Raw genomic sequence first — 27,347 nt, forward strand, 5'->3', positions numbered from 1 at the left:
ATGCTAAAAACCAAGCAAAAGAAGCAGTAGCAGAGAATCACGTTTATAAATTTCACAATTCTAGTACATGTAGTATTTAGGTAGAAGGTAGGACAAAGTGGCATCTGGTAGATAAACTCTTTCAGATAGGCATGACCTTTCATAGACTATGTAGTTATGTGTAGCCTGCTAAAGCTGAGGTCTCTGAACAAGCTAGTTGGAGGATCCACCTGGTTAAAACTCTCTCTCTGCACATTAATTTTTGTTATACATATATTTGTTATACATACACATTAGGATTAGAATAAGACACTTCCACATCATGAGCATACCTCTAAATTACTCTGTTCTGGATACCTGTTTTTCCTCTTTTTCTGACTGACTTGGAAGAACTATGGGACTGTATTCTGTTGCCTATGGCTCCTGCCAGAACTAGTTCAGTATCTTTCGTAACCTCGAGAGAGTTATTTCTGCTGTGGCCCTTGCTAGTCCTGCAGCCCTCTTGGTAGTGACAGCACCTGATTCATCACGATTTGTCAGAGCTGCCTCTGTCCACTGGTGCTGCAATTCCTTGGCCTTCCTAGGAAAATATTTGTCCTCTGAAAGTGCTGACTGGTTTTTCCTTCTGGTTTTGTCTGAAAGCCCAGATTTAATCTTTCAAAGTTGAAATGATGATTCATGATGGGGGAGCTAGTAGTCTGAGTATGAAGTAGTGAGTTTCTTCCTGTGGCTTTGTTATATGATTTAGAAAAAATGGAGTTTTATGATTGGGTGAAAAATGTATGCGATATAGATATATTTCTGTTTTGTTATGTATAACAAATTGTGTGTGTGTGTGTGTGTGTGTGTGTGTGTGTGTGTGTGTTTCTTTCTCCATCATTGTATGTGTACCTGGATGTAGGTTCATTTAGCACTTGCTGCCAGTAGTAGTTTCCTATTATGTAAATATGTTTATTGGGCAACTCATAACTTGAGGTTTTTTGCACAATTAATTTGTATTTTTGCAGTGATAAAAAACATAAAGGCTGTAGGACTGTTCTGTCTGGAAAACTGTGTAACCAGCCTAATTTGTGTGTGTAGTAAAAATGAAGGCGGTATGTTGGAGTTCTTAGGCGTAGCGATCAGGGAATTCTGCCTGTGGATTGATTGATTGTTTCCTTTAAGCTGCTCTGAGTCTCTCAGATAGATACTAGAGTGCGATTTATAAATCTAAACAAGTAATATAAATAAAATAAAGCTGTTTTGAGTGCAGTAGTCAATATAACCTATTGACTGTAGTCATTAGATGATTGCTTACATTTTCAGTCTAATTATAGACTTAACACTTACACATGCAGGATGCTGTTGTCATTTTGCTTCTCTAGATTTCACACACCCACTGGCACAAAGTATAAGAAATTTGCCAATTCATCTTTTCCCTGAAATTAAGAGATGAAGGGATTCCAACATTGTTCTTTATAATAATCCAGGGTCTCTGTAATAAGATGATATCATTAGTGTGTCCAAATTTAGTTTTTTCCCTTAAAATTTCTTTTAAAATAAGAAACACTTTTCTAAAAAAGCCACCTTGCTTAAAATAGGTAAATCATTCTGCAGGTACTTGAAGTGAGCATTTTCTTCTTAATGTAAAATTCAGTACTAGCTATAATAATAATAGGCTTATTCTGGCTGTCTGGAGCACACTGATTGGTTGTCTTGGCAGCCAATCACAATGCTTACTGAATCAACCAATCAGAGTGCTCTGGACAGACAGAATAAGTGTGTTATTATAGTTCCTGAGCCATTTCAAACAGATATGCAGGCAAGTCAGAGCTAGAATGAAGCACTGGGATTCCCTGCCACAGTGAGAGGCCCAGTCCTTTTTCTTTTTTTCCTCGCCTGGATCCTGTCTACCTTTCCTGAACCTGGGAGGGAGAGGGGGGAGGCGGCCTGCCAGCGGGCTCTGAACTTCAGGGGGTGCTTCCCTCTGCGGCGACAGTGCCCCCCAGGACCAACAGGGTAAGGTGCCACCGAGTTGGTGGTTCTTGGAGAGGGGCACTGCCACTGCCATGGAGGGAAGCACTGGCATCCTCCACAGCTCAGGGGCTGCACCACCCACTGCCAGCTTGCTCCCCGACCGCAGGTGACACAGGAAGGCTCCAAGAGAGAGAAAAAAATCAGGCCTCATACCACTTTTCTTTTCTACTTTCCTCAGCAGAGCCTGCCTGCACAAGCTGTTGCTGGGTTGCTCAGCCCAAGCTGCAGCAGGGCCCATTGCTTGCCTCTGCAGTGATAGTGCTGCCCCCCTCCCCCCCCACCCCGGGCTGCCCAGGCAGGGTGCTAGCTGCACAGGTGCAGTCCCAGCTCACAGGCAACACCTGCTGGATCCAACAGTGCATGGGGCACTGGAAACCCAGGCATGCTGGGACAAGCTCAGTGTTGGCGGGCTTTCAGCACCCCATACACCATCCCTGCCACCTGGGACCACTCGGGAACAGGCTGGCTGCCCTTGGAAGGTGGCAGGAGAGCAGCTGGGTATGTTGGCAGCCAAAGAAGGCAGCAGGGACTGTGTATGGGGCACTGGAAGCCCTCCAAGCCCAAGCTTCTCCAGGCAGGCCCAGGCTTCCAGCACCCCATGCACTGTCCCTATTGCCTTCTCCAGGTAGGGCCCTTGTACACATGAGGACTATCACTGTAATTTATGTAGCAAACTAAAATACATGGGGTGTGTTTTAGTTCACTATGTAAAAAAGTAATTTAAATCGACATATTCCACTGAATGTGTGCACTCTTATGAAATTTAATTGTAACATGCTGCCAAATGTACACCATTACACAATTATATTGTTAAAAAGAGCTGTTAAACCACTAAAAGGGGCAATTTCCTCATGTGTACAAGGCCCTCTTATTCTATGACTATTAACAACTCACAAGGTAAGACTTTAGACAAAATATGTATTTACTAGCAAACTGCCTGTCAAGAATGGGGGGGGCGGGGAGGGAATGAGTGGAGACAGAGGCCTGCATCTGGCCCCCTCCACCTTAGGCCAGGGCCATGGCCACTCCCCACCTCCCCCCTGCCACTTCAGCTCAAGGCCAGGGCCGCTCCCTGCCTCCCCCCACACTGCTTCAGGCCAGGGCCTCCAACAGTGGCGATGGTTATGGTTATGGCAGTTGCGGCAGGGCACAGCCACTGGTCACTCCCCTCCCCTTCCCACTCCCCTTCCTCCCTCCCCTCTTCCTTGCTGCTTCCCCTTCCCTGCCAGCTGTTGTTGAGGGGGCAGGTGCTCCGGCCCCTGGCTCCAAGGCACATGGTGGAGGGGGGGCACCGCTGGCCTTGCCCCTTGACTCCGGCCCCAGTCCCCGCTGTTATGGGGTGAGGTGAGGCCAGCACTGCGCAGCCAGTACCCTGCGTTCCCGCTACCTCCAAGGAGCAGGGGAGGGGGGTGGTGGCCTCGCTCCCTCACTCCGTCCTTTCCATCAGGGCAGCGTTCCAGTCCCCGTTGTCCCCCCCGCTCCCCGCACTCCAGCCCCTCAGTCCCTGCTGTCATGGTGGCACTCTGCCATGTGTCTCTGTCTGTCCAAAGCACAAGCATTACAGACAGACAAAGGCTTTTATAATATTAGATTATTCCTAAGCCTGTGTTTACACATGGACAGCTTTATGTAGCCTTTTTGGGATGAGAAGTTTTGATTCTATTAAAGTATTCAGTCAAAGGATAACTAAAAATCCTGCATTTTAAAGAAATACTTTTGCAATAAAAATTTAATCACAAATGTTTTGTGGGTTTCAGCTAGTTGTAAATAAATGTTGATAGTTGAGTAGTTCTGTTATAAAGTAGCAGTAAGTTCTCATCTTCCAGAGCTTGATACCACCTTTGTCTTAAGGTGGTCAAAAATTTTAGTCATTCTTTACATGTCATAGAAATTTTAAACTTCACCTGTTAAAGGGGATAATGTCATACCGCAGGGATCTTTTTAATACTCGTAAGTGGAAGGCAGAGAGAGTTATTCACTGCCTGGTTTACAAATGAGTTGGAGGTAAGCAGAGCCTTGCTTACTATGTGGTTAAAAAAAATGAAATCTGGTTTCTGCTTCAACTGTAGTACATTATGGGTGTGTCTACATGTTCATTTAATGTGCTTTTGCTAATGTGCATTAAATTTAGTACCTCCATTGTGCGGTACGAGAAGAAGGTGCATTAGCCTATTTTAATGTACATTTGCAAAAGCATGCAGTTTTTTGTGATGCTTTAACGTGCATTAAAATAGGTTAATGCACTTTAAAGCGCACGTGTAGATATGCCTTATGATATGGAATTGAATATCCAGATGTTAAAGCAGGCTTTGTGCTTTGTTAGCTAGAGAAAATTCAAAAGATGACTTTTTTTCCCCTGAGAGTAAACAAGTAACCACTAAGCAGCTATTAAACACTTCTTCTAATGTGCCTAATGTGACACTAGTGGTTTAGTTCCTGTGGTATCAGAGTTAGGATTTGTAACATTTCATCTGACAAATTTACTTTTTCCCATTGTCACTAGGGGGAGCTGGAAGCTTGGCTTGCTTTTTTTCCCTTTGACAACTAAAATCTTTTCTCAGTGTTTTCCATTATCATCCCTTCTCTTCCCTCCTTCTCCCCCTTACTGCTTTTCTCTGGTTGCCAAAATTGGTAACTAAGTAAGTTTTTCAAACTTCATGGAAGAAATGTTTTTGGTCAGGTTGGATCAAATTACTTAAGCAGTAAAAGCTTAGTATAAAAATATCACCCATTCACTGATATAGGATTACTAGCTGAAACCCGCAAAATATTTGCAATTAAATTTTTATTGCAAAACTATTCTTTAAATACAGGATTTTTAGTTATCCTTTGACCGAATACTATAATGGAATCAACACTTCTCACCCTTGAAAATGGTACATACAGCTGTCTGGATGTAAACACAGGCAAAGGAACATAATTTTGACATATTTTGTCAAAAGTCTGACCTTGTGACTTGTTCATAGGCATAGAATAAGAGGGCCCTTGTACATATGAGGAAATTGATCCTTTTAGTGGTTTAATTGCCCTTTTTAACGACATAAATGTGTAGCAGTGTACACGATTGGCAGCATGTTACAATTAAATTTCGTAACAGTGTATATGCTCGGCAGCATGTGTCGATTTAAATGACTTTTTATGTAGTGAACTAAAACATACCCCATGTATTTTAGTTTGCTACGTAACAAATTACAGGGTTATTCCTCACATGTACAAGGGCCCTACCCGGAAAAGGCATTGGGGGCAGTGCATGGGGCGCTGGAAGCCCTGGTGTGTTTGGAGCAGCTCAGGCTTGGCGGGCTTCCAGAGACCCATAAAACCACGATTCAAGTAGACTCCTACCCATTGGAGTTTTTGTGGTGTGATAAGTACTGGATAAGAGAGAGGAAGTCGATATTGTGTACCTAGACTTCCAAAAGGCCAAACTGACTAGCACCACAACTGAAAGTGACTTAGGGGTAATAATAGATCATAGTATGAACATGAGCCATCAGTGTGATACGGTAGCCTGCAGGCCAGACAATATTCTGGCATGCATCAGTCAATGCATCTCAAGCAAAACCAAGGAAGTGATTCTTCTACTTTACTCAGCATTGGTGAGACCACAGCTGGAGTTCTGTATCCAGTTCTGGGCACCGCACTTCAACAAGGATGAGGGAGAGCTTGAGAGAGTCCAGAGAAAGGCCACCCGTATGATCAGAGACTTGCAAGACAAGCCATATGAGGAAAGGCTGAGGGATTTGGGTCTGTTCAGCCTTAAAATAGAGAAGGCTGAGAGGGGACTCGGTAGCAGCTTACTGCTACATCAGGGGAATACATCAAGGACTTGGCGAACAACTGTTCACCAGGGCACCCTTTTGGAAAACCGTGAGTAATGGCCATAAAGTCCTGGAAGACTGTTTCACACTTAACACTAGAAAAAACTTCCTTCACAGTTAGGGTGTCCAGACTGTGTAATAAGCTTCCCCCAGAGGTGGTGCAATCACCTACCCTGGAATTCCTTTAAGAGGAGACTGGACAGGCACCTTGCTGGGGTCACCTGACTCCTGCCTACTGTAGGGGGCTGGACCTGATGATCTTGCATGGTCCCTTCCAGCGCCTTACAATCTATAAGTCTACTTTGCAAATATAGCTGGTCTCAAGATAATTGTGCAGTTAACTAGTTAATTGCATAGTATCTGTAACGGCCTCAAGGTGACACCATCTGCCCATCCCAGCCTTAAACTCTTCATCTCTACCCTAAGGTGCATCTAGGGTGCTTATAGTATATTACCTCTCCCTAAGCTGCCTTTTTCCAGTGTGATCTCCTACTTGGAAACAAGTACACTATATGGTGTTAGCGAAACAGTCTGCTGCAGGGTTGCTCAGCCCCTGGCTGACAGAACAATATAATTCAGCCCACAGATCTAGACATGGCTATGGGGAATAGTGGCAATGTTAATTGCCATATTAACCCTGCTGCCAAATTTCCAGGCCCCATGTAACTGGATTGGCCCTAGCCATGCTGCCCCAACACAGAAGAATCGGGCCCTGTTCCCATGTGGTTGGATCAAGCCAGGGCCCAAAGTAGTCATACAGAAACAGCCTTGGTGGGGCCCAATGCTGCTGCATCAGGGCCTGGCCAGACCAGCACTGCACGGTGGATCAGGCCTACAGACTGAATCCAGCCCACAAATGGATCTGGTACTGTTCATCTGCCCTTCAGGGAAAAAAAAGTTGGGCATCACTGATCTGTTGGAATGTATAGCTACAGATTTTGGAGTGGTGGTGGGCACAGAAAAAATGGCAGGCTTTAGGAATGCATAAGGGTCTTCAACAACCTTATAAGGATTGGAGGAGTCAAGCTGAGGCTACAGGCTGATAGGGATTTTTGAAGATTTCAACTAGTAAAATTTTGTAAGCCTGTGAAGTTTTATTCATACTGGATCCATAGAAGTTTTATTAGTGTGGCAGGACATTTTTCAAAAGTTTCTATATGCACTTAACATGCCCAGTCCCCCTCATAGCTGTACGCCATTGGAATGCGCATAAGGCTTATCCATAGAGCTACTGAACGTGCTCCAATCTGTAACTGCCATTAACCAAGCTGAATTTTTTCATTCAGTTTCCCTTGCCAACAGTTATTAACACTAAAAATGAGAAAAGGACTACCTGTCCTTAGGTGTCTGTGATGTACTTCCATTGAAGCCCAGGTGGAGGCAGTGGTCTGACTTGAATGTGAAGGGGTATGGTGAAGATGGAATTAAGGTATATTTAATTATATTAATCTTTTTAATGTAGATCTTCATATGGTCTGAATCTATTTCTTCAGTATGATTTCTGACTGGCTTTAACTTGTGAAAACTTACTCTTTCTGGAGTTGTCAGTCTCATTGATTGCATAGCCCTGATTCATCTGAAGATGGTCTCAGTATATGTGATTACCGAGGGCTCTATCTGGAAGGAGGAAATCTAGTATGTGATTATGAATTAAAGAATGTCACATTGCATCAGCGTGCATAGGCTTGTGAGAAAACTACAAAATGAGTTGTCTTCTCACAGATTTTTTTCATCAAGTTAGCTATTTTGAATTAATACACTTTTTCCCTAATGATAGGGATGTTGAGGTTTTTGTGACTTTGCTTTGATCCCATGTGAAATCAGTAGTCAAGTCATAAATTTGAACCCAGGTCTCCAGTATCTCATTTCTATGCATAAGCCAAAAGACGCCGCTTCCCTCAAAGTCTCATAAAGCCGGGATGTTTTCTAGACAGACCTCAAAATGATATATGCTTTAAGAAAATCTAGCTTAAGAGCCTTGTCCAATATGATATGGGAAGCCTGTTGGTCCTCATTGGTTGTTTTAACACAAGGCTTTTTTTCTTTTTGAAATCTCTCATTCTGGGAACACCAGGGGTGATTTATTCCCAGGACAAATCAACTTTATAAGATTAATTTCAGCTGGTAATGGGGCTAAACAGAGCACTTCAGTCATATAACAAATCCAAGTTCTGTCCATAGCCTTTTCAGAAATGCCTAGGTAATATTTCAGTAAGCTGACTACCAATATATTGCTCTGTAGGGAAGAGAAAGATGAACTGCTCTCCCACAAGGGTAGCAGCATGAGATCATAGCTGATAGATGCTTCTCTGCATTTCATAGGCTTCACATTTACTTAGAGGGGACTGTTATGCAGTAAGAGACCATATAAAAACTTGTATGGAAAAAAATTGTGCAAATTTTAAGAGTAAAAATGTAATTGGGAAGGAGAAGTTGTTTCTGAGGACTTGGTTGAAATGACCCCTGATTTGCAATAAACTCTTTCCCACAACTTCAAATGCTAAAAGTTTTAAGCCAATTTTTGTATGAATGTGAATTTTTTTAAAGTGAAAACTATGATCATGTCAAAAGTGACTACACAGCTTGGGATGGCAGCCCAGGTGCTTGTCTCACTTATCCTTCCAGTCAAGGATAAAGGCTCAGCTAGCAGCAAATGCATCCTGGAGGTCAACATATGGCTGTGTAGATGGTGTCACCAACAGGGCTTTGACCTCAACCATGGGGTGGTGTTTCAAGAAGATGGACTCTTGGGAGGAGCTCCTTCAAATATAGGCTTGCTAACTTTGTGAAGAGGGCTTTAAATTAGATTCACTGGGCGATGGAGATGAAAGCTAGGAAGTAAGGGAAGAGCTAGGGGACATGGATAAAAATTCAGTAAGGGAAAGCAATAGCAGAAGCCTTAGCAATGTTCTCAAGGAGAAGAGACAAGACAATTGGTTAGATACCTGAAGTGTTCGTATACTAATGTGAGAAGTATGGGGAATAAACAGGAAGAATTGGCAGTCCTAGTACAATCGAAGAATTAGGTACTTGGGGATTATGGAGATGTGTTGGGATAGTTCACATGGCTGGAGTACAGTCATGAATGGGTATTACTTGTTCAGGAAGGACAGGCAAGGGGAAAAAGGATGAGGTATCCTATTTATAAAGACGATGTACACATGTTCTGAGGTGCAGTATGAAGTGAAAGGTGGGCTTTTTGAAAGCCTCTGGGTAAAGGCCAGAGGGAAGAATAGCAGGATATCTGGTAGGAGCCTACTACAGGCCACCAAACAAGGAGGAGGAGGTGGGCAAGTCCTTCTTTTAAACAATTGATTAAAGCTTCTGAATCATGGGGCCTGGTTTTCATGCGGGCTTTAACTACTGTATCATCTGCTGGGAGGGAAACACAGCAGTGCATAAAAAAGCAGCTCAGCAACTTCTTGTAGTGTGTTGGGGATAAGTTTTGGCACAGGTAGTAGAGGCCAACTAGGAAGGAAGCTTTTCTCAACTTGCTACTCATGAACAGGGAGGAATTGGTTGAGAATGTGAAGGTGGAAGGCCACTTGTGTGACCATGACCACAAAATGATAGCGTTTAAGATTGTGAAGGCAGAGAGCTGACTCCAAAAAAGCAGAGTTTAACAGACTCAGGGAACCGGTGAACATCATCCCCTGGGAAGGAAGCTGAAGAGGAGAAAGAGTTCAGGAGAGCTGGCTGTACTTTAAGGAGGCCTTTTTAAGGTTCTCCAGATATGATGAAAGAATGGGAAGGGCAACAGGAGGCCAGCCTGGTTAGGCAGCAGTCTCTTCAATGACTTGAAATTCAAGAAGGAATCCTACAAAAAGTGGCAACTTGGTCAGAGTACTAGGGAAGAGCTTAGGAGTATCACTTGGACATATAGGGAAAAAATTAGGAAGTCTGAGGCTGAATGCAGAAGTTAGTGTAATTACAGATGATTCAGAAAAGCCTGAAGTTATTTAAGCAGACAAGGTTCCTTGGGTTAATCTGATATCTTTTATTACCAACCCAAATGGAGGAGAATAGTTATTAAGCAAGCTTTAGGGTTCAAAAACCCTTTGTCAGGCTAAGGAAGTTTCAGCAGTTGGTGTGTGCTGTTCCTGGATGGAATGAAAAGTAAAGAAGCCAGCAGCTGGACTGGTATGCTTACAAGACAGGTAGCCAGTGAAAATGTAGATTGAGGAGTCAATGGGTGAGAGACAGGCAGGGGGGAGAGAGAGAAGGGGGATGAAAGTGGAGAGATACCTGGGGAGTCAAATGAATGCTTTTTATTTCAGTGTTCAGAAAATTAGGGGTAGCTACCAGATGATGAGTATCGTTAGCAGCAAAGATAGTGAAGGAGACAAATAGCCTAGAGCAGTGGTTCTCAAACTTTTTTTTTCACAGGCCACTTGAAAATTGCTGTGGGTCTTGGCAGACCACTTAAATTTTGTTTTTGTTCTAAAAAACTAAGCACACAACTCATATTTTAATATCAGTAGTCTTACTTTACAAATACAGATATTCTCGATTGTTCTGCAGCCTTTCTGCAGACCACCTGAATGGAGCTCATGGGCCAGTTTGAGAACCTCTGGCCTAGAGTAGTGGAAGAATGCTTAGAGAAGCTAGATGTTTTCAAGTCATTAGGTCCAGATAGGATGCACCCTAGGGTACTGAAGGTGGTGGCTGAGGTAATTTCAAAGCCATTAGCTAATCCTCTGAGAGCTCCTGGAGGTCATGGAGCTCTTGAATGATTGGAAAAGGGCAAATGTAGGCCCATTTCTAAGAAAGGGAAGAAGGAAGTCTGGGAATTTCAGACCAGTCAGCCTGACCTTAATATCTAGAAAGATTATGGAGCAAGTCCTCAAAGAATCTGTTGTGAAGCACCTAGGGAAGAACAAGGTGATCAGGAAGAGCCAACATGGATTCACCAAAACCAAAGTCATACCTGTCCAACCTGATCTCTGTGGTGAAAGGCTCCTTGGTTAGTAGGAGAGCCATCAATATGATTATACCTTGAATTTACCAAGGCTTTTGACAGTCTTTCGTTCTTATTTACAAGCTAACAAAACATAGACTAGAGGAAAGTACTAAAAAGTGGATACAAACCTGGCTGGATCGTCATTCTCAAAGGAGTCATCCGTGGCTCAGTGTTTAAGTGGGAGAGAGGTATCAAGTCTCTTATGGGTCTCATAATATTCAGTATCTTCATTAATGATTTGGATAATTGGAGCACACACTCTGCAAGCATACATATGGCACCAAGTTCAATGCAGTTGTAGACATTTGGAGGGCAGGGCTGAGATCCAAAATGACCTGGATAGACTGGAATAAAGATCTACAATCAACAAGTGGAAATTCCTGCACTTGCAATGGACTAACAGCATGCACAAACACAAACTGGGAAATGATTGATTAGAATGCAACATTGCAGAGAATGACGCAGGGGTTAAATTGGTGCGAGAACCAGTGTTTTAGACTGAGCCCCACTGGGTAGTGTGGTTTTCTTTAATCTTTACTAACCTATAGAGTTGCTTCTGGGACCCCATAAGATTGGGCCCCTAATATAGTCCATGGCCTGTTGTGACCTATTTATAAAACGTATTTAAAAAGGTTACATGAACATATGGTCTCAAATAGTGTATAAGTTATAAACCATATTCCATGATGATATCTTTGAGCTTTAACATAAATTAAAACTGTTTTTATATAGGTTTATTTTTTTAATCTTAAAAATAAAAAATACAATTAAATAAAAAAATCTGATTTAAATAAAAACATCTGATTTAAAAAAAAAAATTGATTTTTATCCATCCTAATCTCCATCGTGGGACATTTTCAAGAGTAGGTTGGACAGATGCCTGGCTGTGGTGGTTAATCAGGACTGGATCCTGCCTCAAACAGGGGTTTGGACTAGATGATGTTGTGAGGTTCCTTCCAGCCAGCCCTACTTTACTATGATCCCATGAACTTGTATTATATAAAAATGATATTGCAACCTTAACTGGAGTGCCACTGTGGCTGGTTCCATGCCTTGTGTCTAAATTGGTCTTAAACATGTCATGTCTGTCGGACTAGAGAAATTGAAGCAGCTGTTGTTTGGAGTTGCTTCAGTACATTTTTATAGCTTATTATATAAGGACCAGACTGAATTGTGTTGGGACCTCATGGTGCTTGATACTGTGCAACCATGGGGTAGGATTGGATAATCCATGCACAGAACATTTACAGCAGTGGCTCTCAGCCTTTTTAACTTCAGGGCGTCCGTCATCAGACTAAAGGTACTCCTCCATAACTTTTGTGAATTGAGCAGCACCCCATTTAAAAAAACTAGTTAATTTATTATACTGCTTACCTCCTTGCAGAGGGGCTAGACTGGGAGCAGTGGAGCAGCCAGGCATAGAGAACCTGAGCCTGCCCTTATCAGTTCATCTCTTCACACCTGGAGCTCAAGCCTGATCTTATCTTCTCACACTTCCTGTGGCACCCTCCAAAAGATCTTGTGGCACCCATGGTGCCACAGACCCCTGATTGAAAATCACTGATCTACAGTCTAAAAGATATTCCACCTTTTTGGACTCAAGGCACCCCTCCATATCTTTTGTGAATTGGGTAATCCATGACTGATACCAAGTAATCCTTAATTGACAGACACCCACACCCAGTTTCAAAAACTAATTTATACATTGCAGTGGTGATCTCCTTACGGTAGAAATGCAGGATTGTCCTGAGTCTGGCTTACCTGCTTAGCTTATCTGCTTATCTCCTAACACCTCATGACACGCTTCAAAGGATCAGCAGTCTAAAAAAATGTAGGCAGTTAGCAAGCAAATAGGTACAGAAAAGGAAGCGGGTAACTGGTAATAGTGATTCAGCAAACAAGCTGTGATCAGTAGGTGTAGAAACATGGCTTTGTAGCTTGCATTTCATTTGCAGAGTTACCTGAACAGTTTAGTTGCAGTGGGTAGCGTGTGCTTTCTTCACTAACCCTGAGTTAGGTAGTCTTATTGCTATTTGCAAATAAAACTGTCAGAATATACATGTATGCTACTTCAAATGTAGCCATAATTTCTGTCAAGTGTCCCAGTTCAAATGACAAGGTTCTTTGGGTGAATCTGATATCTTTTATTAGACCAACTAAAAGATATCAGATTCACCCAAAGAACCTTGTCTGCCTATGTCCTTAGACCAACACGGCTACAACCTACACCCCAGTTCAGATGAAGTTTTTAGCTGCCTAGTATGTGAACCAGTATTTCTTATATATGTTGTATATTTCATTGTTTCTTTTTCCAGTCTGAGTAGTGAAGCAAAATCACATGAATAAGTGAGTGGTTCTTGTTTGGATGAATGGCTGGGTTGTGAAATATTTTGGTAAAGTTTAATATCCCCTATGCTAAATACTTTGCCAACTTTAAAACGGACATCAATCTACTGAATATATTGCTACTTTCTAAGATTAAAATGCTCTGGCCTAACTGCTAACTTGACTGTTTTTATAGCAGACCATTTTTGTTGTGATAGGACACTAAACAACATTAGAAATCAGAAGCTGAAAATAATGGTTCTAAGCTATAAGTTAGAAATAAATTTAATGTGTCATATTTGCTATAATTATTATATGATACGCAGCAATATTTCTTGTGGATTTTCAGATTTTTTTTAATCCAGTTTCACTGCCCTCTTAAAATACCTGGATGGTTTGTTTAATCCATGGCATGCCATTAAGTTGCATTTATACTGATGTACAGTGAAGAAAAGCTTGTAGGAGAAGCATTCTTTTTTATCTTCTTCATATAGTATATTGCTAGAATATTATTTGGCACATGTCTAGTTCAAAGAGACATTTGTTGCTAGCTCTTCTCATTCTTTCATGAAGAGCTTAATCTTTAGGTTTTTGTAAAAGCTTGTTTTCACAACATGTAATTTTAAGCTAAAATTTTAATTGTGTCCTGTTAAGATATATTGTTTAGCTTTTTCTTTCTGAGGTGAGATTTTAATAAAGATACTTGATTTGTGTTTTATACACAGTTATACTGGTATGTGTGGTCTCTTATGGCAAAGGTTTTCCTGTGAAGAGCATGAAATAGCATTCTTACAGCATTTTTTGTTTACATTTTTCGCAGGAGACATTAACTTTCATCTTTATCAAATGTTGCTTTATGGAGGAAAATAAATTAGGTAAAATGGGACTTTATGTATTACAGCTTTACTGATACACCAGAAGGCCAGGATGGAACGACTTCAACGAGAACTCGAGATTCAAAAGAAAAAGCTGGATAAACTAAAAACAGAAGTTAATGAAATGGAGAATAATTTAACACGAAGGCGCCCGGAAAGATCGAATTCTGTTTCGCAAATTCCTTCTGTAAGTCAAAACCTCTGTAGGCTGCACAATTGAAAATCATAAGCGTGATCCATCAAATGGCACAGTTTTTCATTTAATGGCACTTTTTATTCCAGTCTGTGTATTAAACATTCTATCTGGGCTTAAACTGGTAACCACCATGGTTCAAAGAGCAGGCATTATGCTCCAGGTAGCAAGAACCACTAAATTGGAAGTTGGGGGTCTGTGCTAACCGATCTTTCTCAGTGGCTTTCAAGGGGAGCCCCAAGGAGAATGTATTCTAATAATCCATTCTGGAGGTCTGAAAGGCATGAATAATTAGTTTCAGCCTACAGTCTCAGATTCATAGCACAGCTTCCATCACCAGCACTCCAGCCACCTCCTCTCGTGCTTCATCTGTCTCTTGTCACAGTACACTGAGGTAATCTCTGAGAATAATCCAAAAGGAGGTGATGTTTTGGAGCCAGCATATCAGATTTCAGGGGCAAAAGATGGTTTGTCCAGCCATCAGTTTGTTGGGAAAGTGGATGTTTAGTAACTCAAATCTGAAACCAACCAATCAGTTTTTAGACTAAGCAGCAGCAGTAGTTAAATTAAGCCTTTGCACTTTTGTGAGCACCTGTGATTCTCTTGCTCTTGGCCTGAAAGAGGCACCAATCAGACCTTAATGAGGGGTGAACCTTGCATTTCCAATCCAAAAATAAGTGTAAATGTGTATCCACCTGACTGATGATGATGAAATTGGAAAATCCAGTCTAACAGGCAGATTTATTTTTTCAGCTGGAAGAGATGCAACAGTTAAGAAGTTGTAACAGACAACTGCAGATAGACATAGATTGTCTAACCAAAGAAATTGATCTTTTTCAAGCAAGAGGTATAGTATGTTCTCTCAGTGCATCAATATTCCTGGCTTATCTTTTCTTTCCCCACCTTTCAAAATGAATATGTCAAAAAGCAGGCTAAGTTATAATTGGTTAACATGAATCGAATTGCTTGTGTAATCATCACATTAATAGAATAAAATATAATTACAAAAGTGATATAATTTCAGTCCTTTGTTTTTTGTTGGCTTTATTTCTCTAATACCACCTCATTCATCTTCCTACTCCCCCCTTGCCCTAAAAAATCTGGGGTTGAAATTTATAACATGCTTGGCATACATTTAGAAGGAAATTCTTTCATAAAGTTGGAAAAAATGTGGTTGGCTACTTTTGAATTATTAGTGAATGAAGAATGATCTCTGAGTATGTGGCCATGCATTTACATGTTTTTTCACTTCCTAATCTCACCTCTTCAAGGAATTAAAATTGTGCTTCAGATTTGCCTCCAGTATGCTCTCCCTTTTCCTCCTTCCTCATCTGCAGGAACATGTAGTGTATTTTTTCCCCTCTCTCATGTTTCTGGATTCTTTGGTCATGGAGAAACCAAGCTTGTTACCTGCAGGTAAGAAGAAAGAAAACAGAGCTATAGTGAAGACTGTAGCAAAGTCTTCAGCCTCTGAATGTAGTTGAGAAACAGAAAAAGAGAAGATGGCTGGCCATGCTGACATCTGAAAAATTAAATCAGATTTCTTGGTAAAATGTTTTACTTTGATCTGCTTGGATGTTAGAACAGATTTGCTTAAGGACCTGTAATGCTATAAAGGTTGGCATTTGAAAGACCATATTTTGCATATAGGCAGTTTCAAAGGGCGCTGCATGCAAATGTTTTCTTTAAAGATAAAATTAAAAACAAAAAGTACTTGTGAAGCTCAGTTTAATCTCATGAAATCATGGAATTTGATTTCAGTGGTTTCTGTATGAACAGCTCAGAAATGCATTGTGTGGCTAAATGTGTTTCACTGTACAGATAAGGAATTCACAGCTTCTATATATGTAATTGTTAAATCTAAACATATCTAATGTTTATTTTGGGTGGTGCTTTTCATTGTTATTTTTTAAAAGAAGTATATTGGAGGCAGGTGAAAGTCACAAATACGTTTTCAAGTAGAACATTTCAATCTATTATAAGAGTTCAGTCTGTCAGCTGGAGCTGGGGATTTAAGAGTCAGGATTTGTGACCTCTAGTTTGTTATGTAACTTGAGTTGATAAGTTACTTACCCTGTCATGGACACCAGTAACATCTCACTCAGACCTGCATTGATTGACGTGTTGGTATGAAAGGTGCTAATGGAGTGCATGGTATTAATATTCTTTTAACAGTTGTAGGAAATTAATTATTATTTTCTTTCAATGGCATTTTAAAAACTGTCTGTTCTTTTTTTTTTTTTCCTTAGGACCACATTTTAATCCCAGCGCTATTCATAATTTTTATGACAATATTGGATTTTTAGGTCCTGTGCCACCAAAACCCAAAGGTATTGTATTTATTAAATCTGGATGTAATACTAGTTTAAGCACAATTGCACTGTTTCATTTCTAGCACCTGAAGTCCAAGGAACCAGCATATTTGTTACATATGTACCAACGTGTAGAAGTAGGGGTAGACTTTCCTGTCTCTAGAACAGTGAAAGATAAATGCTTTGTAGATGTGACACGATTCCTTTTTTCTGGAAGGTCAACTAACTCATCTGCAACCATACTTCCAGCCTATTAATGAGCTGAATGTGTGGCCTGAGGGCTGGTGCCAGAAATATAGAAAAGAGGGTAAAATTAAGTGGTTTATAGTAAAAACAGACATGTTTGGATTGGTTAGTGACACTTGCTGAGTAAACTGGGTATCAGATATTATTCAGAATATTTATTGGGGCTTAATAGCCTTCAGGTATATGTTAAAACATTTATTGCAATAATTTCAAATTACTATGGGCTTCTCATTTTTAAAGATATTTATAACATTTAGCATTTAAGATCTATTTTCCGAGAGAAAACACATGAAACCTGGGTTGGGAAACACCTTTCTACAATGAGTTATGAAGAGAGAGTGCACATTAGTAATTCCTAATGGTTAGAATGAAACTTCAACTTTCTAGTCTGCCAGGTCTGAAAGGATAAGAGGTGGTGTACTTCCAGGAACTGAAAACCGAGCCTGAGCTAGTATAGTGAACTGTTTTTCTGTATTTAAATATTTTTTGGGTGTATTTTAAATTCAGTTTAACTTCTCTTTAATTCTGTAGTAGTAGGATACTAAGTGTAGTTCCGGCTAAAAGAAGGGCAGGGGCAGACAAGGAATTTCTGTGGACAGATTTGAGTGCATTTTATCTAGAAACCGTGTTAGTAAGTTTGGCAGTTCCTGAATCTGATTTTTTTCAAGTATTTTATTAAGTAGTTTAAGAAATGTTTGAAATATCCAAACTCCTGTCCAGCATCTCAGTCTAATTAGTATTAAACAAACAGAGTCCAGAGGAAAGTAACAAAGATAAGAAAGCATGTATGTAAAGTCTGAAATAGGTTTGTTTAGTTTAAGAAAGTAAATATTGCAGTGGGAAGAAAAATATGGGGGAAATGAACAGTTTTCCAATATGGAAAATGTCATGAAGAGGAAAGTTCATGTGAACCAGGGGTATGACAAAAATTGACTTAATTTTTAGTAAGTATGTTCGAAGATAAATACAGTAAAATCCCTGTTATCTGGAATTTTACTAACTGGCACACTCTATTAAGCGGAATTTCTGGCTGAATGGGTAAGGGGAGCTCGCATGCACCAGTCACTGCCACCACCCACTACCCTCCGCTGCTCCTCGTGCAGCTGCCACCACCATCCACTACCCAGTGTTGCTGTTGTTCAGCGTGCAGGAGCAACAACCAGAAATATAAATATATTATAAAAGCCCTAATCTTTCTGTGTATCTGTCCATAATGCTTTTTTCGCACTCTGGTTGCCTGACGAACAGCCAATCAAAGTGCGAAGAAGTGTTCGGACAGGAGGCAGCGAAGCGCCGCCATGATGGTGGGGACACGGGACGGAGTGGGGGGTGCCCCCTGCCCTGCTCCCTGGAGTCAGCGGCAATGGAGAGGACAGCAGAACTGACCTTGCGCCCCCGCCCCCCCCCCCCCCCCGCTCTGCTCTCTGCAGGTGGCAACAGTGGAGCAAGGGGGGGGAACGCCACTGGAGCTAGCCTCATCCCTAATGCTCCTTGGAGGTGGCGGCGGAGGCAGCAGCATGGAGGGAGTGGGGTCGGGATGCCACGGGGGGGGCAAGGCCATTGGCACTGGTCTCAGCCCACCTCTCCCTGCTTCCGTCTTCTCCACCTGCAGGGCCAATGTGGTAGCGGTGGGGGGAGGAGTGGGCACACCATGGCGGTGGGGGAAGGGGAGGAGTGGGCCCAGCCCCAACATGGGGCGGAGGACGAGCAGGCCAAAGGTGGGGGAAAAGCTAGCCTGCTGCAGCAGTGGGGGGGGGGGGAGCAGGCCTCCTCCCCCTCTTGGCCCTGGGCCCACTCCTCCCCTACCCCCTCGCATTGGCCCCAAGCTCACTGCTCCCCCCACTGCTGCCAGGTTGGCCTGGGCCCACTGCTCCCCCCCCCCCCCGCCATGGTGGCCCAGCTTCTTCCCATCCTCAGGCCTGGTCCTCCCCCACATTGGGCCTGGGCCCACTCCTCCCCTCCCCCCCAGCACTGGAGTGGGGCAGTGGGCCTGGACCCCAAGCAGCAGGAGGGAAGGGGAGAGTGGGCCTGGACAGGTGGGCATGGGGCTCCATCCCCACCTGCTCTCCTGCTTCCCCCTCCTCCCCCCATCATTCTTGACAGGCAGTTGGCTAGTTTTTAGGATATCAGATGCCAGGATATTAGGATGCTGGATATCAGAGATTTTACTGTACTAGGAAAACTTTCTGATCAAATCTAATCATAAGGACAGTGATGCAGAGGGAGAAACTACCATAATTTTTTTGCTTGTTAAAAATCTAAAGAAATATTAGATAATTTTATGACTGTGTAATGCTCTCCTTTCTGCCGCCTCCTGTTACTGGTTCATTCTTTTGGTGAATACTCCAGCATGCTAAAGAATTGAGGAAGATAGTGAGGATGGAAATGTGGGTGAGAGACTTAACTTGTACTCAGCATTGCCAACCCAAGGTTTATTTTTTTATCATTATTTTTACTGACTAGCTGCAAGCTTTTTACTGACAGCCAAACAATTTTTTTTTTTTACTGACAATTTCTTTTACTGATGAATGTTTTACATAACATAAATATTCATAGACTGTTAGGGGCTGTAGTATAATTCTTCTGCCAGGCCCTGCCCTGCTGGCAGCCCCCAGTTAGAAGGGTTGGGTTCAAATGTAGGGGTTTAACATCAACTGTAATAAAAAAAAAGTTTGGTTCTCAATAAAAAGTTTGCAGTAAAAAAAAATGTTTTTGGGTTCCTCCCACTTAGCCTTACTGCCCCATGTCCTATTACAGCCAGCCTGTGACACAGAAGCACAGCACGTGGCTGAGAGAACACCAAATAGTGTTGTGCCGCTCTGTCTGTCACAGCTTTAAGCTACATCTCTGTAGTGTTTTTACTGACTGCTGAAGTTTGTTTTTTATGGCGTATATTGACAGCTATTTTTAGCTGTTTTGTTTTGGTTTTTTTACTGACAGTAAATTTACTGACAGCTAGCAGCCCTGCTTGTACTTTCACTGCATATCATTTGGCTGAACAATAAGTAGATTACAGGCAACGGTATTTGAGAAATTGCATAGTTTTCATAGGTATAAAAAAAAAAAAATCAGCTTAGTGAATAAAAAATCGCTTCCAAATCCATTCCCTGTAGTTCTTGTTTAGTAACTGTTCATCTTTTCACACCTACAGATCAAAGGTCCATTGTGAAAACACCAAAGACTGCTCCAGACACAGACGAAGATGAGGGAGCTCAGTGGAGTTGTACTGCCTGTACATTTTTAAATCATCCGGCCTTAATCCGTTGTGAACAGTGTGAAATGCCCAGGCATTTCTGAGCCAGCAGGCCCATTATCTTCTGTAAAACCATAACAAACCTGCAAGGGACTGTTCAGTCATTGGAGAAAAAAATCATTTATGCATAGGATTTTGTAAAATTGAAGGTGTGACAAGATGGTGTTTTGCTAATGTTAATTATCAGCCCACAGAGCTAATGATACCTCAGTGTTGTGTCGCAGGCAGTTGAAATTCATCAGCTGAAAGGTAATCTGCTGAAGGACTTGGTTGCCAGCTGCCTAAACCTTGTACAGTATTACCATTACCCCAGTCTCACCGTGTTCAGTGCTTGGGTGTTCCCCATCCCCCCCCCCCCCCTCTCTCTCTCTCCCCCCAACCCCCCAATGTCACTACTGAATTTTGACAGGGGAAAGGAATAGAATGTTAACATTTTTGTTTTTGGAGCTTTCATTGAAACACTACATACACGGAGGAAATTAAGATGATCAAGGTTTAATTATTTAAACTATTTGCTGCCACATAGTGCCTTTAAGTAGGGGAAGAACTTCACAAATCAGTGGTACTCTTTGCCCTGTCTTCCCTGGAAATGTCTCTGCTCTGTGAAGCCAAAATCAGTACAATCCTGTCTAAAAAAGAAAAGGAAAAATTGCATGCCTTGTCTGTACAATACACACCGTGAAATATCCCAAAGCTTTTCCTACTGTACATAGCTCTAGAGCCTGCTTTAAGTGATTTCTTTTCTTCACCTTTATTATTTTCTTGTACTTCTGTATGTATAGTGTAATAGTCTTTTTTTTGTTAACTCTTTTTCCCTTTAAGTGATTAAGCACGATCATGTCCCTTTTTTTAAGCTTTTATCCAAGAGAAGCAATGCCTTAAAGTAAGAGCATTAATAAGAAACTATGCACAAAATAGCTTTCCTCTGCTCATTCTGTACATTGCTGTTGTAAATGCTGATGATCTGTGAAGACCTGCAGATGCAGTGTGGTAAAAATGCAGGAAAAGTTGGAAGTTAACATATAGTTCACTCTGTACACTGAGTTTTACGGTGGGTGACACTAGGTAATGTTTTGTCTGGCACGAGGAAACTCAAACTAAGGAACTTTCGACCTACCAATGGATCAGCATCCGATTTAAGCTTGCTTCATCTGCTGGTATCTTGCAGACTCTTGAAGAGAGATTTATTGGGGAAGTACATCCAGTGCTAAAATCAGCAGCATCAGCAGCATCATACAACTTCATTCAAGAACTTTAAATGCTTTCCTGTCTTGGCAGCCAGTTTCTAAACCTGACTTGGTGGAGAAGTCTTGTATTTATCGAAACAAAGGATAGCAATATTTAGGACAACTGAAATAAAGGCTGGAAAAGAGAAATCAAGCAGACTTGAACACTGAAGCAACCTCAAGCATCTCTATATTTTGATGATCTGTTTCTTAAAGGAAAATGTTCACATGATGGAATGTATGCAACTGAAATCAAGAAATGGAATTACAGTATGCTTAAAAGCATGTAAAGAATTATGTAGCAACACTTAGGCTGGAGGGAATGCTAAAAATGTAGCAAAAGGCAAGAGACAAAGTAGACTGTCACCCACTGTAAACATTTGCCAGTGGACATTTTTTTTTTAAATAGGAATTTTACAAGTGATCTATGTGAATGCACAGAGGCCTTTGTTTTGAAGGCTTTGCATTTTTTATATGGGAAGACAATGTCAATCCCAGGTTAATTAGGCAGTAGACTCAAAGCACTTGCATTTAATGCATTTTGTGTATAAAAATGGGGCCTTGTTTTTCAGCTTCATCTGCAGTTCTATGTGAAGATTGACAAATCAGTTTTTACCTGTTTTATTAATAAAACCTAATTTGGATATCTTGAGTTGATGGTTTTGTGATTTAGCTGGGTAAACTGTCTTTGTAACAGATAAGTTATTTATAAAAATTAAAAAAAAAATTATATTCTAATAATTGGTTTTGTGATTTGTTTGCTTTTTCAATCTTGTGGAGCAACAGTGTAGCCAAATTTCAATAAGTATGTTGATTTGCTATGGATAGAAGCTTAATCAAAAACCTGTTTTATAGTATTTTGTGTTCTGTCCATGACTTTTCTATTAAATACTAATTTAGGATGGAGTGGGCACGTGCTCAACAATGTGTATCTGCAAAATTATGTTTTGACTACAGAATTGCTCCCTGCTGCAGAAAGTAAAAAACTGGGAAGATGAATTTCATGTTCCAAAACTGTACTGCTTTAAAAATACCTTTCTGATTCAAAATGGCAGCTGCTTTCCATCAATGGTGACATAAAAGGTCATTTGTGTAGTGCTGTAACTTGTATTAATAGGAGCGTCACTTGCAAATCAAGGGAAGTGATTCTTCCACTCACTTCAGGTGAGGCATCATGAACGCTGAATCATTTTGTCCAGTTTTGGGCCCCACACTTCAAGAAGGATATGGACAGATTAGAGAGAGTCTAGCAGAGCGCAACAGTCTTCAGATACCTGAAGGGTGATTACAGAGAAAATAGAGGTGGGCTTTTCTCTTTGGCTGTAGATGACCTTCTGAAGTTTCTTCAAGCTCTACTTTCCTATGGTCCTATATCACTTTATAACTAAATGGCAGCAACATGTATATTGTCATAGCCGGTTTCAATCAAGAATACCATTGTACCAGAATAACTTTGTCCACACTAGGGGGTTATTCCATTGAAAAAGTGTTTATATCGGAAATAGACATCTTTAATCACTAGCATCTCCACTGATTGTACTCTTATTAACCATATCTGTTTTTAATGCAATAAAGCAGTACAAAAGCTGTATAGACAAGCCAAGGAAGGCAGGCAGGGCAACACTATTTCGTTGTAGTAGCTGCCAGTTGTTTTCCTCTTAAATATATTTCTGAGGGAGGGAGTCTGAGACTTGTGATGTTGAACAAGGTCAACATGCTTCTGGCACTGGATTAAAATGATCACAGGGAAAGAATTTCTATTGGTACAAAAAACTGAACTTCTATAGAAAGCCTCTGTTATTGTGCAGTCTAATAGTAAAGGAACTCTTCACTTTTTAAATATATTAAAATATACTGATCCTTTTTTCCCCTGAATGTAGCTCAGTCTCAACTTTTGTCTCAATACTTTTTATGAACACTTGTCACTAAATGAAGTTTTTCATTCTTTCTTTTTGGATCACTAAACTTGATTAATAGAAGGGAAAATTATCATTACTAAACCATTTTTTGAGAAAATTTTAAATTTGTACAGTGTGTAAGATACAAAAAGAGCTAGAGGTTTCTGGAGCTTGCAATCTCAGCACCTATGGCAAGAAGTTATCTACAGTAAAATCTCTATTATCTGGCATGAGTGGGGAATAGGGGGTGCTGGTTATCTAAAAATTCTGGTTATCTGAGAGGAAGATACTCAAGGAAGACAGTGCCATATTTGTAGTGCAAATTCTAAAAGAATTGTGTGTCACACCACTGAAATTCTGGTTAATTAAGTATTCTGGTTAGTTAAATGCTGGATAACAGAAATTTTACTGCATTGTGTGTTTGTTGGGAGTTCTTTTTATTTTCGCTGTTCACTTTGAAGGAGCAAACTGTAGTGGCAGTACAACATGCTTCCATTTGTTATCATAGATGTGGAAATAACATTTCTAGTAAGAAAGCCATGTATGCTTGTATGCAATGGCAATTGGGAGGCTGGAGAACCAATAGCCACATGTCATACCAACCTGTCTTGTTTCAGTGTTTTTCCTCCCTCTGGCCTAGTTAGATTGCAAATTCTTTGGAGCAGGAGACTAACATTTTGTTCTGTTTATACACAAAGAGACTTGGTCCATAACTGGGTTTCCTAGGTGCTACCTTTATAAAAAAAAATAATCCGGGGTGCAATAATTCTGTGGCATAATTCCTCTTAAAGGAACCATTTTTTAATATTATAGAATCATAGAAAATTAGGGTTGGAACGGACCTCAGGAGGCTATATAGTCCAACCCCCTGCACAAAGCAGGACCATCTCCAAGTAGATCACCCCAGCTGGGGCTTTGTCTAGCTGGGTCTTAAAAACCTCCAAGGATAGAGATTCTACAACTTCTCTGGTAACCTGTTCCAGTGCTTTACTACCCTCCTAGTGACAGAGTTTTTCCTAATATCTAACCTAACCTTCCCTTGCTGCAACTTGAGCCCATTGCTCCTTGTTTTGTCATCTGCCACCACTGAGAACAGTCTAGCTCCATCCTCTTTGGAACCCCCTTCAGGTAGTTGAAGGCAGTGTATGAGCCTACATTATGGTAAAAAGAATATTTTAGTAAAAAGTGTTAAAGAATGTTTAAAACCATTTTAGGCTTATCTTAACTGCTGGTTAACCAAGTAAAATCATTTAGATGGAATTAGATTTGATATGTGACTCACTTCACTTTGTTTAATTAAACATCACATTTTTTCCTCTGGAAAGGATAAGTATCTACTACTTAAATTGGTTATCTCTGCCGAGGCAATAAAGCACCAGTGTAGGAATTTAACAAGTAATATTTTCAATAGCTAATCTTGGGACAATTAAATGAGAAATAGTAAAGAATGTTTTTGCAGTTACATTTTAAACTACAGATTGTAGAATCTACCTCAAGTAAAACCCAGTTGTCTGGCTGATTTTTTGTGTGTTCCTTCTAGAGTTGCTGCTTTATGTTAGTATTAGTTCTTGAAGTACAGGCAGCCCTTGACTTACAACGTTTCGAGTTACAACGTTTTGCATTTACAACGTTTATAAACTGACACCCTGTTTCAACTTTCTGATGTCAGTTTCGACTTTACAGTGCTTGATCTGATGTGACAGCACCAGTGAACAAGTTTGCTGAGTCGCTCATCTCCCTGGAGAACATCTGTCCAAACTTCCTTGGACACTTTCTTAAAGAAAGCAGACAAGACTTCAGAAAAACCTGTAGCAAAGACTCCAGCCAAGAACCCTTCAAAAAGACCAACCAAGAGCCCTTCAAAAAGTTCAGCAAAGTCACATCAACAAAGTCCTTCCAAATCAATGTGATTGCTATTTACAATATAAATACATTAATGTAGCTCTATTACTCATCTATAATTGATCAGGTACAACATTCTGGAGTATGTCTGGTGAAAATAGGGTATCAGGCCTTGATTCAGGAACCAGTCCCCCATTTATAACATTGTTTCTTATGAGAAAATTGGTTCCAAGTTATGTTTCGACTTAAGACACGGTTTTCAGGAACCAATTGTATCGTAACTCCGAGGACTGCTTGTATATTATTATAATATGCACATTATCTTTGAAGGAAAAAAAAAAGATTAAATAGGACTTTTTCACAGCAGTTTTTTTCCCCCACAATTCCAATGTGACTGAACCACTTGAACCATCTAATCCTATTAGGTCAAACTCTGCAATGTGTATTTTAATTTGCTGTTGTTAGATACTGACTGGTGTACTGATTGCGCTACTAGTGGCAGTTTTCTGTAAACAGTTGAAGGTGGGGAAAGGTAAATTCATTCTAATAGTATTGCCATGAGGGGAATACAATGGTCATGCTTAGCTTCTTGGCTCTCAGATATGCTACTCATCCTGGTAGTATTTCACCTTGTAGTTGGAATACTTCAAAATGGAATAGACTTACAAATACAGTTACTTCACCAGTAGGGAGGTGCCTCAGTGTTTCAGTAACAGTCAAAAATAGACACTAGATCATCTGTGTGTCTTGTGCCTTAGTCACAAGGCCATCCTTTCCATTATTTCCAGTTATCTGAGCACATTTTCCTAGTTACCCAGTCATATGGCATCCTCTTCTGTACTGCTATTCCATGAAATTTACTGTTCTAAATGTCTAAAATTTCAGTGTACTGATAATTTGGGTTTAAAATGTGGGTTTGAATTCATACTGCTGACTTATGACTTAGTTAGTTTGGTTATCTCAACTAAGGACCAGAGTTATGATTTTTAGTTATATTCTAGGGGAGTGATCTATGGTGCAGATATCCAGAGACAATATAATGTATATTTGAAAGAAAATGTGATGAGCAATACAGTATTTCTTTATCTGCCTTTTCCCATCCTTAGTGTGTGACTTTACTAGACTGGCAGGTAATGGAAGGAAAAATAATGACTTGCAGCGCACACATAAAGATGAAACCTACTTACAAATGGCTACTCTGTACATTTCTGCTTTTTATTTAGTAGTCTAGTTTCAAAATATAACTCTAAAATAATTACAGAACTTCATACATACACACAATTGCTTAGAAATGCCATGTGCGACTTTCTGGAGTTACCGTGCATTTACTCTAAACTGTGGTAACCCTCACTTGCGTTCAGCAGTAACTACGTGAATGAATTGCAACACAACGGAGGGCATTAAAAATGAATTTGTGGGTTGTGTTAATTTTTAATAAAGGCTTCATTTCAGCCTCTTCATTTTGTTCTTTTAGCATGGACTAGAAAGAGAGAAATATACCTCATTAGCAAATATACATTTAATTTTGAATAATCTAAGTGTAGACCTCAAGATATAGTCCTTGATTTATTGTTGTATAGTCTATATGTAAAAATTATTCCAGAGACTCGTGTATCTAAACTTTCGCTACGTGCGTGCTTCACTACTATTTTAAAAGAAAAAAATCTCTATGAAATATTTGAGGGCCCCAAGCTCTATGACGAGAAGAAAACCTTTAAGGCTCTGTTATGCTATGGAAAGGAGAGCACGAAGAGGGAACTGAAGGTGGATGCATCATTGCTGTAATTTAGAAAGGCAGGTATGTAGTAGTCACATTATGTATTTGTCTTTCTGAAACTGCTTAATTTTTCAGAGAAATGATGTTTGTGTCCTTATAAACCATTAGATATAACAATAGTTATACCATGTTTACTCAAATCTAAGACACTTTTTTCCTCCCCAGTCAGCATGGGGGAGGGGAGGAGCCAGAATCGGGATATTTTTTTTAAGTCGCAAAGATGTTCATTCTTCTTGCACTGAGCCAGATGAATGGTTTTATTGGGTTTTCTTCCCAACTTATTGCAACTTAAAAACCACTGGATTAATAAAAAAGGTGGAAGCGGAGCAAATCCCAAGGCAAAAGTTGGAAGCATGAAAATGCTGATGAGTGATTGAATTGGGCCTACTTATTAAAAGGAAACTAAATAGCAATGCCTACATTTAAGGCTTTCTGTAGGCTGTACCTATAATGTTTGATTTTTTTATCCTAAAAACTGTTTTAAAGGTCAGGAAAAAATTCTTCACTTTGTAATATCTGGTTGGAAAAATCAATAGATTATTTGATTGTTTTATTCGGTCTGTTTACTATATTTAGGGACCCCCTACCCAAGTCGAGGAGGCAGGTGGTCGATTTTGCAGGCAAATT

At 40.5% G+C, this 27,347-nt stretch overlaps 1 protein-coding gene across 4 annotated transcripts in view; it reads left to right on the forward strand.

The window, feature by feature from the left end:
- Positions 1-21,855, forward strand: part of TAB2 (TGF-beta activated kinase 1 (MAP3K7) binding protein 2) — a 120,480-nt gene extending 98,625 nt beyond the window's left edge. For all 4 annotated transcript variants that reach the window (XM_019488342.2, XM_059713890.1, XM_006262041.4 and 1 more), the window contains 4 exons: positions 14,000-14,160; positions 14,920-15,013; positions 16,416-16,496; positions 19,876-21,855. In XM_019488342.2, coding sequence (XP_019343887.1) covers positions 14,000-14,160; positions 14,920-15,013; positions 16,416-16,496; positions 19,876-20,021 — 482 coding nt within the window. In that variant the 3' untranslated portion in view covers positions 20,022-21,855. The remainder of the gene's footprint in view (positions 1-13,999; positions 14,161-14,919; positions 15,014-16,415; positions 16,497-19,875) is intronic.
- The last annotated feature ends 5,492 nt before the right edge of the window (positions 21,856-27,347 follow it).

The sequence above is a fragment of the Alligator mississippiensis genome, chromosome 1, assembly GCF_030867095.1.
Source record: "Alligator mississippiensis isolate rAllMis1 chromosome 1, rAllMis1, whole genome shotgun sequence".
Classification (NCBI taxonomy): domain Eukaryota; kingdom Metazoa; phylum Chordata; order Crocodylia; family Alligatoridae; genus Alligator; species Alligator mississippiensis.